General features: G+C 45.5%; 1 protein-coding gene across 9 annotated transcripts in view; it reads right to left on the reverse strand.

Moving 5' to 3' along the window:
- Mettl8 (methyltransferase 8, tRNA N3-cytidine) overlaps positions 1–13,547 on the reverse strand; it is a 130,903-nt gene that overhangs the window by 32,137 nt on the left and 85,219 nt on the right. For 3 of the 9 annotated variants that reach the window (XR_005502190.2, XM_063284403.1, XM_039106364.2), the window contains exons 8-9: positions 7,746–7,852; positions 7,059–7,124 (exon numbers count right to left, since the gene is read on the reverse strand). Coding sequence is in view for 7 of the 9 variants with exons in the window: in XM_063284403.1 (XP_063140473.1) it covers positions 7,059–7,124; positions 7,746–7,852 (173 nt within the window). In the remaining 2 variants the exon portion in view is untranslated. Of the gene's footprint in view, positions 1–5,298; positions 6,391–7,058; positions 7,125–7,745; positions 7,853–12,703; positions 13,024–13,547 lie in introns of those variants that run through there. The other 6 variants (XM_008761954.4, XM_039106365.2, NM_001399514.1 and 3 more) reach the window with 4 other exon arrangements.

A 13,547-nucleotide genomic window follows, 5' to 3' on the forward strand; every position in this document is an offset into this window, starting at 1 on the left:
GGGGATTTAGCTCAGTGGTAGAGCGCTTACCTAGGAAGCGCAAGGCCCTGGGTTCGGTCCCCAGCTCCGAAAAAAAGAACAAAAAAAAAAAAAAAAAAAAAAAACAAAACAAACAAACATCCCTCGAAGATGCACAGGTTCTTTTACTTCTATTTATATCTATAACCACACGCAAGCTGGAGTGCGCCTCTCAAATCCCAGACCATATTCCAAGAAAGGAGCCACATTTCATGTTTGAATTGGCATTAATGTGGCATTCATGTACATACAAGGTTTTAAATAAAGATGTTTCACGCATGCTTTATTTCTGACACCTCCTGACTTCACAGATTTTTAGGTTACAGCACAGCCAAATCCCTCTGAAGATGTTTTCAGGGCCTTTTCCCTTCCTTGAAGCACAGAATTTTCTTTTTAACTTAAAGTGAAGAGTACGCAAGTGACGCATGCTCTGCTAGGAGGGACGCCAAGTACAAGGCTGAGCCTGCGGGAGGTGGGGGTGGGGTCTCGGGGTGGGAGGAGGGGCTTGGGGGTGGGGCACAGCTGAGCAGACTCAGAAAGCAGCAGAGAACTGATTGAGGGCTTTTTGCTTTGTCATTCCTCACAGGTCACCTCCCTTCCTTCCTTTCCATTTTATAACCCAGACAAGTGTGACCTACTTTTTTCACTGAATGACGGGATCTTTGACGAGCAGGATCCTTGAGGGTCCTCTGAGCCAAGCTCCCACCAACTCTGCACCTGATTCAGAGGCTCTCTTCCTCGGCCATCTCTCCCTGCAGCCTGTGAGCTCACAAATGAGGATTTTGGAGTCAGGCAATTCCAGGTCTCCGTTCTGACGCCGCCACTTGATATCTCTAATATCCTGGGCCAGTTACCCAATATTTCAGAGCACCAGTCTCATCTGTTAAATGGCCCCAGTAACAGCTAAATCATAGGCTCTCGGGAACCAAGAGAAGTACCTACTGTATGAGGCTGAATGGGAGAGCAGCTAAGTGTTTGGTTCAGTGGGACCTGGAACCTATTCTTTCCCTGGGAGACTCCTAGGCAACACCATTCCCATAGCATAGTCCTGCTTTTCTCTCAGTGTCTCAAAAACCATTGAAAAAGTACATGTTGAGTGCTGCGTGCACACTGCTTTGTAGGCTGTAGACGCTATTATTAATAATAATACCTCACATATCCAGTGCTTGGAATTTGCTATGTGTTTTCACAAAGGAGGGAAGTACCCTTAACGTGTAGTCTACTGATGTCTAACAGAGGCTCTGAAAGAGGGCTATTAGGGATGCAAATGGGAAGTCCTCTGCTCCCGTTCGGAGCATAATACACATCAGAACCAATTAGGTAACAAAGCTGATCTATTCAGGCTTCAGACCTTCCTGAGCTGGAAAACCACAGAGGTAGGGTGAAGCAGTTCTGGGAGAGGATGAGACGGTGCAGACAGTTCATGTGACTCTGGCTTTTGTCCCCTGGAAGGTAGCTAGCTATTTTCACATACCAATTAGTATGTAGCAATTGATTTACAAGTACTTAATGGTAGAAATCAGGATGTGTTTACAGTTTGGAGACGCTGCATATGGAACTCACACAAGTATGTGAGCAGAAGTCAACGGCAACTGAGAGTTCCAATGCACAACGGGATATGTGTAACAGAAACCCCTAACGAATCTTGAAACCTTCAAGCAGAGCTTCCTGGGAGAATGTTTCCAGGTAGACAGTGCTCTAAAGTGACTTTCAGAATTGGTGAAAATAGAGACCGTACTTTTAATCTGTTTCATTGTTTCCAGTGGGGAACAGGAAGGAACATACCTCTCTCTGTTGGGGAAAATGGACTCTCTGACGGGGGGCTCCTTTGGAAAAGGGATTTTTAAATATCGCCTTCTGCTAACCGTGGTCTGGCTTTGATGTGTGTGTGTGTGGGGGGGTTAGAATTCCACATAGTTATCAGTTATTTCAGGCTAATACCCAAACAGATATATTTGTGACACCTCATGATTTCTTACTATCTACAGGCGAAATTCCAAATGGCCCTTCCCTTGGCTTTCTCTGCGTCAATCTACATTTCTGTCTGGCAGCGAACCTGACAAAGGAGGCTGACGCAGGTAGGCTAAGCAGAAAAAAGACTGATCAGACAAACAGGAGATGGGAGTGGATGGGGGGGGGGCTCCTGTGGGGATGCTCAAGGATTAGGAGACTGGTGCTGGAGAGAGCCCAAGACAGCCCAGTTTGTGTCTCAGAGTCCAAATTCGGTTGATGTATTTTTGAAGCTTTTAAAGGTTAACTCGCATGCTGTAATACATTATAGAAAGACGGGAAGCTGAATTTTACTGTGCCAGTCAAGAGGCTGGCTTGAATCTGCTATTTAGAACGGAGAGAGACAGTACAATTTACATGTGTGAGAATGTGAGAATAATTTTACCTTCTGTTGTTTTTTTTAAAACCACCTTGGGCCATGGTTTTTAAATGGAGACACGAGAAGATCTGTTGGGGTTCCCATAGCAACATTTAACTTATCTAAACTGCCCTGTTGTATATAATACTTTCATGACTGCCTTGGCTTTTAAATGTAGACTTTAATTATGAACTACAAGTGAGTTAAGAGTCTTGGGCAAATTGTGACTCTTCCATTTACTGATGTGTGCATATTTAAACAGAAACCTTGACAGCTGTATTTCTACAGACTTGCCACCAAAGGCAAATTTATTCCAAAAGGGCCTGTGGTTTCCCTCATCACTGATCAGAGACCTCATTCCATTTTATACACCATAGACAAGTCTTCAACAGACCTCTCTAGGTCTGTGTGTAAAACACCCTGGCTGGAATGAACCAGAAATAAACCAACCAACTCGGATGGCTTGAGTTCAGAGACTAGAAGTCTTATCCTCACGGTGCTACTCTGTTTACAAGTTGACTTGACCATCCCTCATTAACTTCCATACAGACTGATCTATTTTGAATACTTTGAGAATAGAGAGACAAGGACTAGCCTGAGCCCACCTCCTCCCAGAAGGTTGATCCTGCCCCGTTTCCCTGCATAGCTGTTCTCTCCATACAGGAGTGACTATTGCCACCTGCCCTGTGTGCTGTGATGATGAAGTAAGAACTGGATGGTTTTCCTTAAAGATAGTTCTATAGGCACTTGGCCTGACTCCATTTGCTCTGGAAATGCCATCAGTTAAGCTGTTTGGCCCCAGTAGGCCCCAAGGTCAATCTGTTATCAGACTATGAGGCTACAACTTGTGCCCCAAGTCAGGTCTGGCCTTTGTCCTCAGTAAGTCCACTAAACGAGGCAAACTTGCTGGGTGTGGTGGCACATGCTGCTGATCTCATCTCTAGAGAGGCAGAGGCAGGTGGATCTCTGTGAGTTCAAGGCCAGCCTGATCTACAAAACAAGTTCCAGGCCAGCCAGAGCTGCAGAGTATGACCCTGTCTCAAAACAGAACAGGCAGCAAAGCACCAAACTGAAGTGGAAAACAGAAAAGATTCACTTAGTGTGGTTGCACTGGAAGAGGGACAGGGACCCAGAGAACCACCAGGCTGGTCTAAATCTTTAAGAGTGAGATTAAAGTTTAACAGGCACGTCTAAGCTGTGCCATCGATGTGTGGGCCCACCATTGACATACCCTTGTCAGGGCTGCAGTCGTGTCCTGTAGGTGGTCTGGAATTGTTAGAAATCTCTCTCTGGGACACAAGTCCCCCTCTGGCTGGTGTCCTTTCCATCACCCAGCATGGGATTCCTGGGGAGAGCTCCACTTCTTTGGGGTTCACAGTTTCATCAGTCTGACAGGGAGACCGAGACACACAAGCATCTCTTTGGAATATCTTCGATTCTATCGGGTTACAAACCCGTAACCCCAAACAGTCTAGAGTGATTTATTAAAGTCTCACGCCTGGAAATCTGAGCACCCTGGAAGCCAGGGCTGCAGGATCACTTCCCTGTGCTGAGGCTAGTCTGGGCTATAAGTTAGATTGTTTCAAACAAGCAAACACATGAGGGAAAAATTTTGGATCTGTATTTTCCCAGACCACTGCTTTCAGAGGACCGTGCCTTTCCTTCCGTGATTTCCTCATCTGCTTTTGCTAAGATCAGGGCTGACAGAGACCACACCTTGAAAGGGCTGCTTTGACTGTACATCTTCAGGTCTCTATTTAAACCTTCAGAACTCCAAAGACTGGACTTGGGGGGTAGGGGACACCCTTGATCTTTCTGTCCCTCTTCTTAATTTGTCCACATGGAATACGTCCCCTTTTCTATTTTCCACTTTAATTGGGCACTTTTAATCTGCTTACTGAAGATGGGCAACCAGACCTGACTTGGGTCACAAATGGTGACCCCAAACTCCGACAACATATAATGGAAGTGTTCATCAGACACTGCACAACAAAGGACTTGTTTTAGGGACTCTGTTTTTTACAACAGGCAATTAGCAAGCCAATATATTTTCTTTCTGAAGCAAGGGAGCAAATAATACATTTTGAGTTGTTTGTGCAGAATTTTGTTGAATGCATTAGTTTAGCAGTGATAAAATACCCTGACAGTGAGGCTGTGGCGATAGCTCAGGGGTTAAGATTGTGGGCTGCTCTTCCAGAAGAAGGCTCCCAGTCCCCATGTGACAGCTCTGTTGTACAGTGGTTTCCTTCCAAATTGAAACATTCTAGCTCCCAGAGTTGAGACAAAAAGTAAATAACCCAAAATAGCTTCAGGAAGTCCCTAAAACTGACTAAATTCACTGGGCCCCTCCTTTCCGAGGATAAACAGTAAACACTGTTTTCAGACAAGCCAAGCTGCCGAGAAGCAGAGACCAGTGAAGCTGCCTGGAAGAGACTTAGAACTGAGGCCCTTGGAGAGGGTACTCTGCAATCTGTTGAGCAGCCTGGAGGCTGTGCAGTGTTCCTGGTTTCCCAGCTTTCATAAGCTGTCACCCATGCTGGGGTTGCCTTTGGTGATGAAGCTGTCTTTGAGTCATTTCTATTCCTGTAAGCAGCCCCTCACCCGTAGTCCTGTAAATGACCCTAAAAAACCTCTATGGTTCACTAAATTGAACTTTGGTGGCAGCTGTACTTTGTTCTGTCATGGACTCTGTATCGTGGGAGAGTAGATGAGTGTATATTGCCTCTTTCCAGGAAAAGTCTGTCATACAACAGGCTCACAAACACCTATAACTCAGGTTAGGATCTGACATTCTCTGCAGACAGAGATACCAATGGCCTCTATAGGTACTAGGCATGCACAGGGTGAACAGACATACACTCAGGCAAATTCCATGCGCATAAAAAACAAAACAAAACGCCAACAAAAGCAACTTAGGGCAGAAAAGGTTTATTTCGGATCACAACTCCAAGTTACAGTCCACCCAGTTGCAGCAGTAAGTCAGGGAGGCAGGAACTTGAAGCAGCTGGTCAAGAGCAGTCAAGAGCAGAGTGAGAACGAAGAATGCAAGTGGGTCAGGGCTCAGCTCACTTTTCCCACACTTGGTTCAGGGTCCAAACCCCAGGGAATGGTACTGCCCCCAGTAGACAGGTCTTCCCACATCGATTAACACAATTAAGACAAACTTTCACAGACAACTGACAACCTGAGACTCTTCCACAGTGATTCTAGAGTGTGTCAAGTTGACAAATGAAACTAGCCACCACGGCATGACAGCGTCTCTCAGATGATCTGTGTAGCTGAGAACAGCCCTGGAGGGGTGGTGACAAGGCCTTACTTCCCCATTATTTGCAAAGGAAGGGAAACAGAAGTTGCATTTCAGACACTAGTGTGTGGGGGTAAGGGGTTAAGAGAAAATAGATGAGAACAAAACAAAACACAGCATCCCTTCATCCTAAGAACATCCCATCCCCTAAGAACAAGGCACACTGTGCCTCTGCTACTGGCTGGCAGCTGAGGACAGTCTGACTGCTTTACCACACCCAATAATAAAGTAGATAATATTTCCACTTCTAAAACATGGATGGGTTGCAAAACTATATGCCTTATATCAGCTACTTAATTCAAAGTCATACCATTCAAGGGAACGTGGTTAGATGAAACAAAACCAAACATTTTTCAAGTTCTGAAAACCCAGAGGGTAGGACACTCTTTCAAGTCACGTCTGTGTTCTTAAAATGTCCCAAGAGCACTGATAGCAGGCCAGCAGAGCTGCAGATGCTCTCCTGCTCGTAAGCCTTTGAACGGTACCATGCCCTGGTTTCCTACTTTAACAGTTCAGTCTGGAGAAGGGAGAGCGTGCTCATCTGCACTCCGTGGAGTCCAGCACGATGGTTTCTGGAATTTCCCTTGAACCCACACTCGGTGCATTTGTATTTGCTTTTTCCTATTAACTTGCAAGCGATGATCAACCAGATTTTGCTTTTCATGTAATCCGGCCTCGCAGAACATACGGTGGATCTCCCCTTTGAGACAAGAGTGGCAGTCAATGATAGAGCATGTGGGGGAGAGAGGGGTAGGGCCCAGTGGCACGCCTCGGAGGGCTGCTCATCGGGGTTTCATTCATACCAAGATGCACTAGAGCTGGGTGAGGGAAACCCAGGAAACCAGGCGGGGCTCTTTCACCCCTGCACGCACTGCACGCACAGACAGGCTGACCCTCCTCAGGACAGTGAGCTGAGCTGTGGCTACAGCTTCCCACATGTGACATGTGCCTCCTTTCTGAGCCTTTGCTTACAGTGACCCGAGATCACACAGTGTAAAAGGCTCTGTCAGGTTTGGGAAACCCCTGAGTCCATGGTTCACCCAGTGATGTCAGCGGTGCTTACTTACGACAAGAAACCGACTACTGAGATCTAATTTCTGTAGAACTAAAGTTCCTTCCTCTGGGCACATCAGCGTCGTTCATACCCAGGCCATCACTAACTCCCAACTTACTCCCTGCACCTTCACACCAGTGTAAGAGGGACACAACTCTTTAAACACAGTTTGTCAGGGCGTGAAGACTTCTGGTGTTCAGTCTGCAGGTCTGCCCCGAGGCCTCGCGCTCACAGCCTCTGAGTGTGTCCCTGCCAACAGCTACCTGAGGAGGTTTACAGCTCACTGTTACCCCAGGCTAGACAGATCGGCCTACCTTTTGTAAAGAAATAGGCTCTGGTACCATCCCCTCGGACGTAAAAATTTTCAGATAAACAACGCCCTAAAATATAATAAAGAAAAGAACTTGATATTCCATTAAAAGACAACATAACCCCAAACAATTTGACATGATTTTGGGTTTTTTTTGTTTGTTTGTTTTGTTTTGTTTTGTTTTTTTCCAAGACTGGGATTCTCTATGTAGCCTTGGTGTCCTGGTACTGACGACCAGGCTAGCCTCGAACTCAAGAGATCCACTTGCCTCTGTTTTCTTAGTGCTGAAATTTAAAGGCGTGTACTACCTGGCATACTGTTACCTTTTAAATACTTTTTTTCTCTTTTCTTTTTTTCAGAGCTGGGGACCGAACCTAGGGCCTTGCGCTTGCTAGGCAAGCGCTCTACCACTGAGCTAAATCCCCAACCCCAAATAATTTTAAAATTACATTAAAATGATGTATTATATTAATATCAAACAATAACTACATTAATTATTAATTACTTTAAGTTATGTATATATGTGTCTTGTATAGGCATATGCATATATGTATGGGTGTCTGAGGAGGCCAGAGAGGGTATTATAGGTGCTCGTGAGCCACTTGATGTGGGGGTTGGGAACCAAATCCCCTTCTTCTTCAGGAGCAGCACACACTCCTAACCACTGAGCCACCTCTCCAGCTTCCGTTACCTTTTTTAAAGCGAAGCTGAGCATTGTCGTATCTTCCATGATCCCGAAACAATAGCATTCCTCCGGGCTTCAGCAACCTGGACAGCCGGTGGATGACAGCTTGCATCCTTTGAAAACAAAGCAAGATAACCTATGTGGGAATGTTTTATATGCTAGGGTCAACCTTCCCAGAGACAAGATGAGAAGATATCAACAAGCCAAAGCAACCATACATGTAAGAGAGAGAGAAAAAAAACCCAAAAAACAAAAACACAAAAGCATTTTGTATCGAAAGAACCAAATTCAGAAGTCTTAAGTGTTTTAAGAACTCAGCTGGGAACGTCATAGCTTGGTGCCTCATGTCAAAGCTGAACCACTAACTAGAAACCTGGACTAGTGGTGCATAGTGTGATCTTAGACTCTGGGCTGCAACAGATAGATCGTGGGTTCAAGACCAGCCAAGGCTACATACTGCAACCCCGTCTCCAACCAAACCAGACAACTCACCCACTTACTTGCTTATGTTTCTGACATTAAATGAGGTAGGGGACAAAGGTAAAGGGGCTTTTCTATTTCTTTGTAAAAATAAAACAATATGTTAGAACCACCCCAAATTTGTATAGCTAAACTCATCATCTTTCTTCCATGTTACTTCATTTCGTGCCTGCCTGCCTTCCTTCCTCCCTCCCTCCCTCCCTCCCTCCCTCCCTCCCTCCCTCCCTCCTTCCTTCCATTTCCCATGAGTGTGCATGCATGTCCACATGTATATGTAAGCCCAAACCTGACATCAGGCAGGGTCTCTCCTAGAACCCAAATTCTGGCTAGTCTAGCTGGTTACCTTGCTCCTGGATCCTGTCTGCCCCGGGAAGGCCAGGATTACAGGCAGTATCCGTGCCTGCTTGGCATTTTGACCTGGGTTCTGGGAATCTGAACTGGGGTCTTCGGGTCCGAGTGCTTCACCCGCTGAGCCAGCCCTTGCGCTCCTGACTTCCTCAGTAAGATGAAAGGTCTCCCAATCCGCTCAGAGAGAATTTTCCTTCCTTTCTATCCTATCCATGTGCTCAGCAATCTTTTTTGTCTTCTTATCTCTCCCCTTTGGTGTTTTCTCTGTCTCCCATTGGCAGGGCCTTGGGACAAACAATTATAGCCCCAAGCCCAGAAAGAGAATCACTTTCTAATAATATACTACATCATCCTTCTTGGCAATTCTTCATGGATGATACCAATGAGTTATCTGACGTCAGACAATGGTCTCGTCTAATCACATCACTGTCAAAGCAAGTAATCCAGCAGGCAAAGGTTTGAATCTTATAAGGTTCTTAGCTTGAATCCTTCTGATGATGTCTATTGCTTTCTAACCAATCATCGCTTCCCATCGAATACTGCAGCAGCCTGGGCTCTGTGTCCTGTGCCTTTGTATGCATGGTTTCCTGTCAAGAGAAAGGATTCTTTTCTCCCTACTCCTGGCCTGCTCCGACTGTAGTCATAGCCCCATTCCCAGCTCAACACTGCGCAGCTCCTGCCTCTTTCCTCCTTGCTAATTACCCCTCTGCTATGCAGCATGCAATCAAGTACGACCTCTTAAAATAGACCGTGGCTTAGCATTTCGGGTTCTGTGTTCATGGCCTATGTTTTACAGGTCAGGGACTGAGAAGACTCTGGGCTTTGCTGAGTGATGGGCTTTAGCTCCCCACAGAGCTCCACTGGAGAGGACTCAGGGGGCCAATAGGGAATGGCCACCAGCGTCCGGAACTTTTCCTACCGACTACTGAGGGAGGGAAGGGAAAAGGTAGCTTACAGGACAAGCTTTTGTTGTCTCTTTTACTTTTGTTTGGTTTTGGCTTTTAAGACAGGGTTTCACACTGCAGCCCGGGGTGGTCTGTAGCTCATTACATAGTCCAGGCTGGCCTTGAACTGGCAGCAGTCACCCTGCCTCAGCCTCCTGAGTGCTAATGTTGCATACTTAAGCTACCACACCCAGCTTGGCGTCTGCTTTACCTAAGCCACTTCAAGTTTCTGAGGTGATCTTATTTTGAAAAGATGAGATTAGCTCAGATAATTGATATATTCCTTTCTAAAGCGACATTCATGGCTGCCAAGCTGGCCCAGCAGGTAAGAAGCACTGGTCATGAAAGCCGGGAAACTGACAAGGGAGCCACGTGAGGATGAAGGGAGAGAACCAACACCACACAGTAGTCATCTGGGCACCACATACATGCTGTGAGACACACAGGAACACACACACACACAATCACACATTCATACACATGTACACATACATATACAACACTCACTCACATGTACACATACATGTACACACAATCACCTGCATGTAAATACATATAATACACACACATATCACACATGCAATTTAAAAATCCTAAAAAACTACGTTTTTTTTTTTTGGTTCTTTTTTTCGGAGCTGGGGACCGAACCCAGGGCCTTGCGCTTCCTAGGTAAGCGCTCTACCACTGAGCTAAATCCCCAGCCCCAAAAACTACGTTTATTAGAATAGAGGGTGAAATCCAGCTTCTGTCATGTCACAAAGAAAGTAGATAGCGAGAAAATAAAAGCTGCTATGAAAATTAATCTGAAGAGAAGACAGAAAGAGATGGCATGCCTAGGTGAAGCGTTCTTAAAGCTAAGAGATAAACCTGTGGTGCTTGTGGTACCAAGCCCTGTGTGTGCAAGGATGCTGGCCTAGTGCGTGTGAGGCCCTGAGCTTCATTCACAGCACAAGAAGAAAGAAGAAGCACATATACATGAAGGGAGGTGCTATTCTTTGTTCATTTCAGGCCATTTTCATGTTGTGCTCTGTCATCTGTGGTCTCTAACAATGGAAAAAAAATCTGGGGGCTGGAGAGATGGCTCAATGTGGTAAGAGCCTGGCTGTCCTTCCAGAAGACCTGGGTTCAATTCCCAGCACCTACATGGCAGCTCACAGTTACCTGAAACTGCAGTCTAGGGGACCCGATACTGACATATATGCAGGCAAAACTTCAAAGCATATAAAATAAAAAAAATAAAAAAAAGTAAGCCTTAAAAAAGTACAATTTCAAGGTAAATTTATTATGTACAGAGCAAAATCTTTGGAATTATTAGTAAAATAAGGATGAAATCAAAGTTGAGAAAAATCAAGTCAAGCATGTCACCATGCAGCCACTGTGTGAATCCGTGCCTACATTGGAGTGTGCGTAGGACAGGAGTGGGAGCCGCTTCTCCTGTCAATCATATGCACTCCTGGGAATCACGGTGGGACCAGGCTGGGAATGAAGTCGGGAAGACAAGAGTGGGACGAAGCCCCTGTCTCAGTTGCTTTCCCTGCTGCTGTGATAACAAGCTTTGACAGGAGTAACTCAGGAAAGGACACTTATTTTGGCTCACAGTTCAGGTTACACACTACCATGACAGGGAAGTCAAGGAGTCAGGAGCCTGAAGCATCTGGTCACCCTTCATCCAGTCAGAAAGCAGAGAACTACGGATGCATGCTAGTGTTCAGGTCCCTTTCTCCATCTTGTATAGTTCAGGATCCCTTGCCCAGGGCGTGGCCGCACCCACAGGAAGACTGGCCTTCCCCATGCCAACTGATGTACTCAAGATAACTTCCACGGGACCATCTCCCAGGCGATTCTAGACTCAGTCAAGTTTACAACTGAGACAAACTATCATGGTCCCTCTTCCCTTCCCTTCCCTTCCCTCCCCCCTCCCCCTTCTCCTCCACCTCTGTCTCCCTCTCTCCTTTCCCTTCCTTCTTCCTTTCTTTTCTTTTGAGACAAGGTCTCATTATTCTTGGCTGGCCTGTGTAGTGGGTTGATTTGGTGCTGCTTGTATTCAAATCCTAAATTCTGTACCCCAAATCTGGTTGCTCTAGATGAGCAGATTCTCACATATACCAGCTTTTGTTGTATAGATGTTGTCCCCCAAGTTATCCTTGATTGGTTAATAAAGATGCCTAAAGTCTGTAGCTAGACAGATGAGGGCAGATGGGGTTTCAGTTCCCAGGCTTGGGGTCTGAGGCAGGGGACATGAGGAGGGAGAAAGGAGAGAGGCAGGAGAGGAGGAAGGTGCTATGGGGTAGGTGGAGTGGATGTAAGTGCTTGGCTGTGAGGGCTGGACAGCTGGAGTAGAACTGGCCCAGGAGGAACTCAGCAAGTATTCTTGGGTTACTGGCATATCTTGGGGTTACTGACAGGGAAGTAGACAGAATAGCACAGAGGGTTGATATCTGCCCAGCTCTAGTTCTTTAAGGCTTGTTATAAATAAAAAGGTTTTGTGTCTTTTATTTGGGAACTACATTATCTAAGGTGGGGTGGAACCCCAAGTAATATTTACCACAACAGGCCTGGAACTCACAGAGATCCACCTGCCTCAGCTAAGCGCTGGGATACCCAGACCTTTCTTTATTTTGTGTACTTCAGCGATTACTGTCCTCACCTGCCCCTGAGTACAAGGCAGGGACAAAAGATAAAACAGAACAAAGAATAAAAACTCCCCACTATTTGCGGACTGCCCATAGTATGTATCTTGTATCTTCTTTTATGCCAGTGATTAGAAAGACAGTTAACGGTCTCCTGTAATCTACGAAACACTTCCACTTAAGCTGCTGCCCTCAGACTCAGGACCTAGCTGAATTACTGCCATTTCTTTTTTCTGATGATAATGAGCTACTTTTCTAGAATGTTCTTAGATGCACATCCACAATTATAGTCCTAAATGCTCCTAAAGACACTGCTAAACCATTTCTTTATGTTTCTTGTCTCTCTTCTATTCATTCACGTCACTTTTATTTAGTTAAAATGTCTTAAGGTGGGGTTTCACTGTGCTGCCCAGGTTGGTTTCAAACACCAGCGGCTGACTGATCCTTTAGCCGTAACCACTCGAGTAGCTGGGGCCACAAGTGGGGCCACAACTCCACTCCCAGCTCATCCGCCTGGCTTTTAGTTCATTTCCACACATAGGTACAAAAGTCGTACTGACATGATGCATTTGAGTTTATTTTGTAATAAACAGTGAGTACTGCATAAGAAGAGCAGGCACCCCAAGATATTTGCACCCCCTTATTAACATTCAGTTCAAATTAAGATAAAATAGAGTATTTGAACCAATCTCAATTAGTCTTTTGGCAATTTTACATAGAATCTAGGAATTTTCCACTTTAAGTACCAAATAGGGACGCTAGCTCTTAACTACCTAGGCCAGTCTTTTAACCAGTCACAGAAGGAAGCGGAGCACAGAGGTGACATCTTGACTCTTCGGCAGCAGCGCCAACAGATGAACATATCATCAGCAAAGAAATACACTGTAGAAACAGAGGGGAGAGTGGTTTGGCGGAACCTAATCTATGCATGAGGTATAAATATAACTTTTTTGGATTAATTTGGGAATCAAATTTTACCTCCTTATGAGAAAAGTGCTCAACTTTGGATGGGAACTAAGAAGCCAGCAAGTGCCTTAGCATCTTAACACACAGGACTCACGTTCTCTGGGAAGGGGCCACACACCAAGCAAAAGGAATCTTATGCAGCTCGGTACACTCTTCCTGGGGCTGTGAAATCTATAAAATCACAAGTCCTGCCAGGTGGGCATGGTGGCACATGCCTGCAATTTCAGCAGTGGGGAGGTTAAGGCAAGGAGGGTCACTCAGAGTTTGAGGTCAGCCAGAGCTGGATAAAGAGTTTAAAGTCAGCATAGGCTACACCGTGAGACTCTTTCTCAAAAAAATAAAAATAAAAACCAGTATCATGCAAACATAAAAATGTAAGTCATACTTTGGAGGGTAGAGACACTCAGTAGAAGAGCATGTACACACACTCATACACACAC

The sequence above is a fragment of the Rattus norvegicus genome, chromosome 3, assembly GCF_036323735.1.
Source record: "Rattus norvegicus strain BN/NHsdMcwi chromosome 3, GRCr8, whole genome shotgun sequence".
Taxonomy (NCBI): domain Eukaryota; kingdom Metazoa; phylum Chordata; class Mammalia; order Rodentia; family Muridae; genus Rattus; species Rattus norvegicus.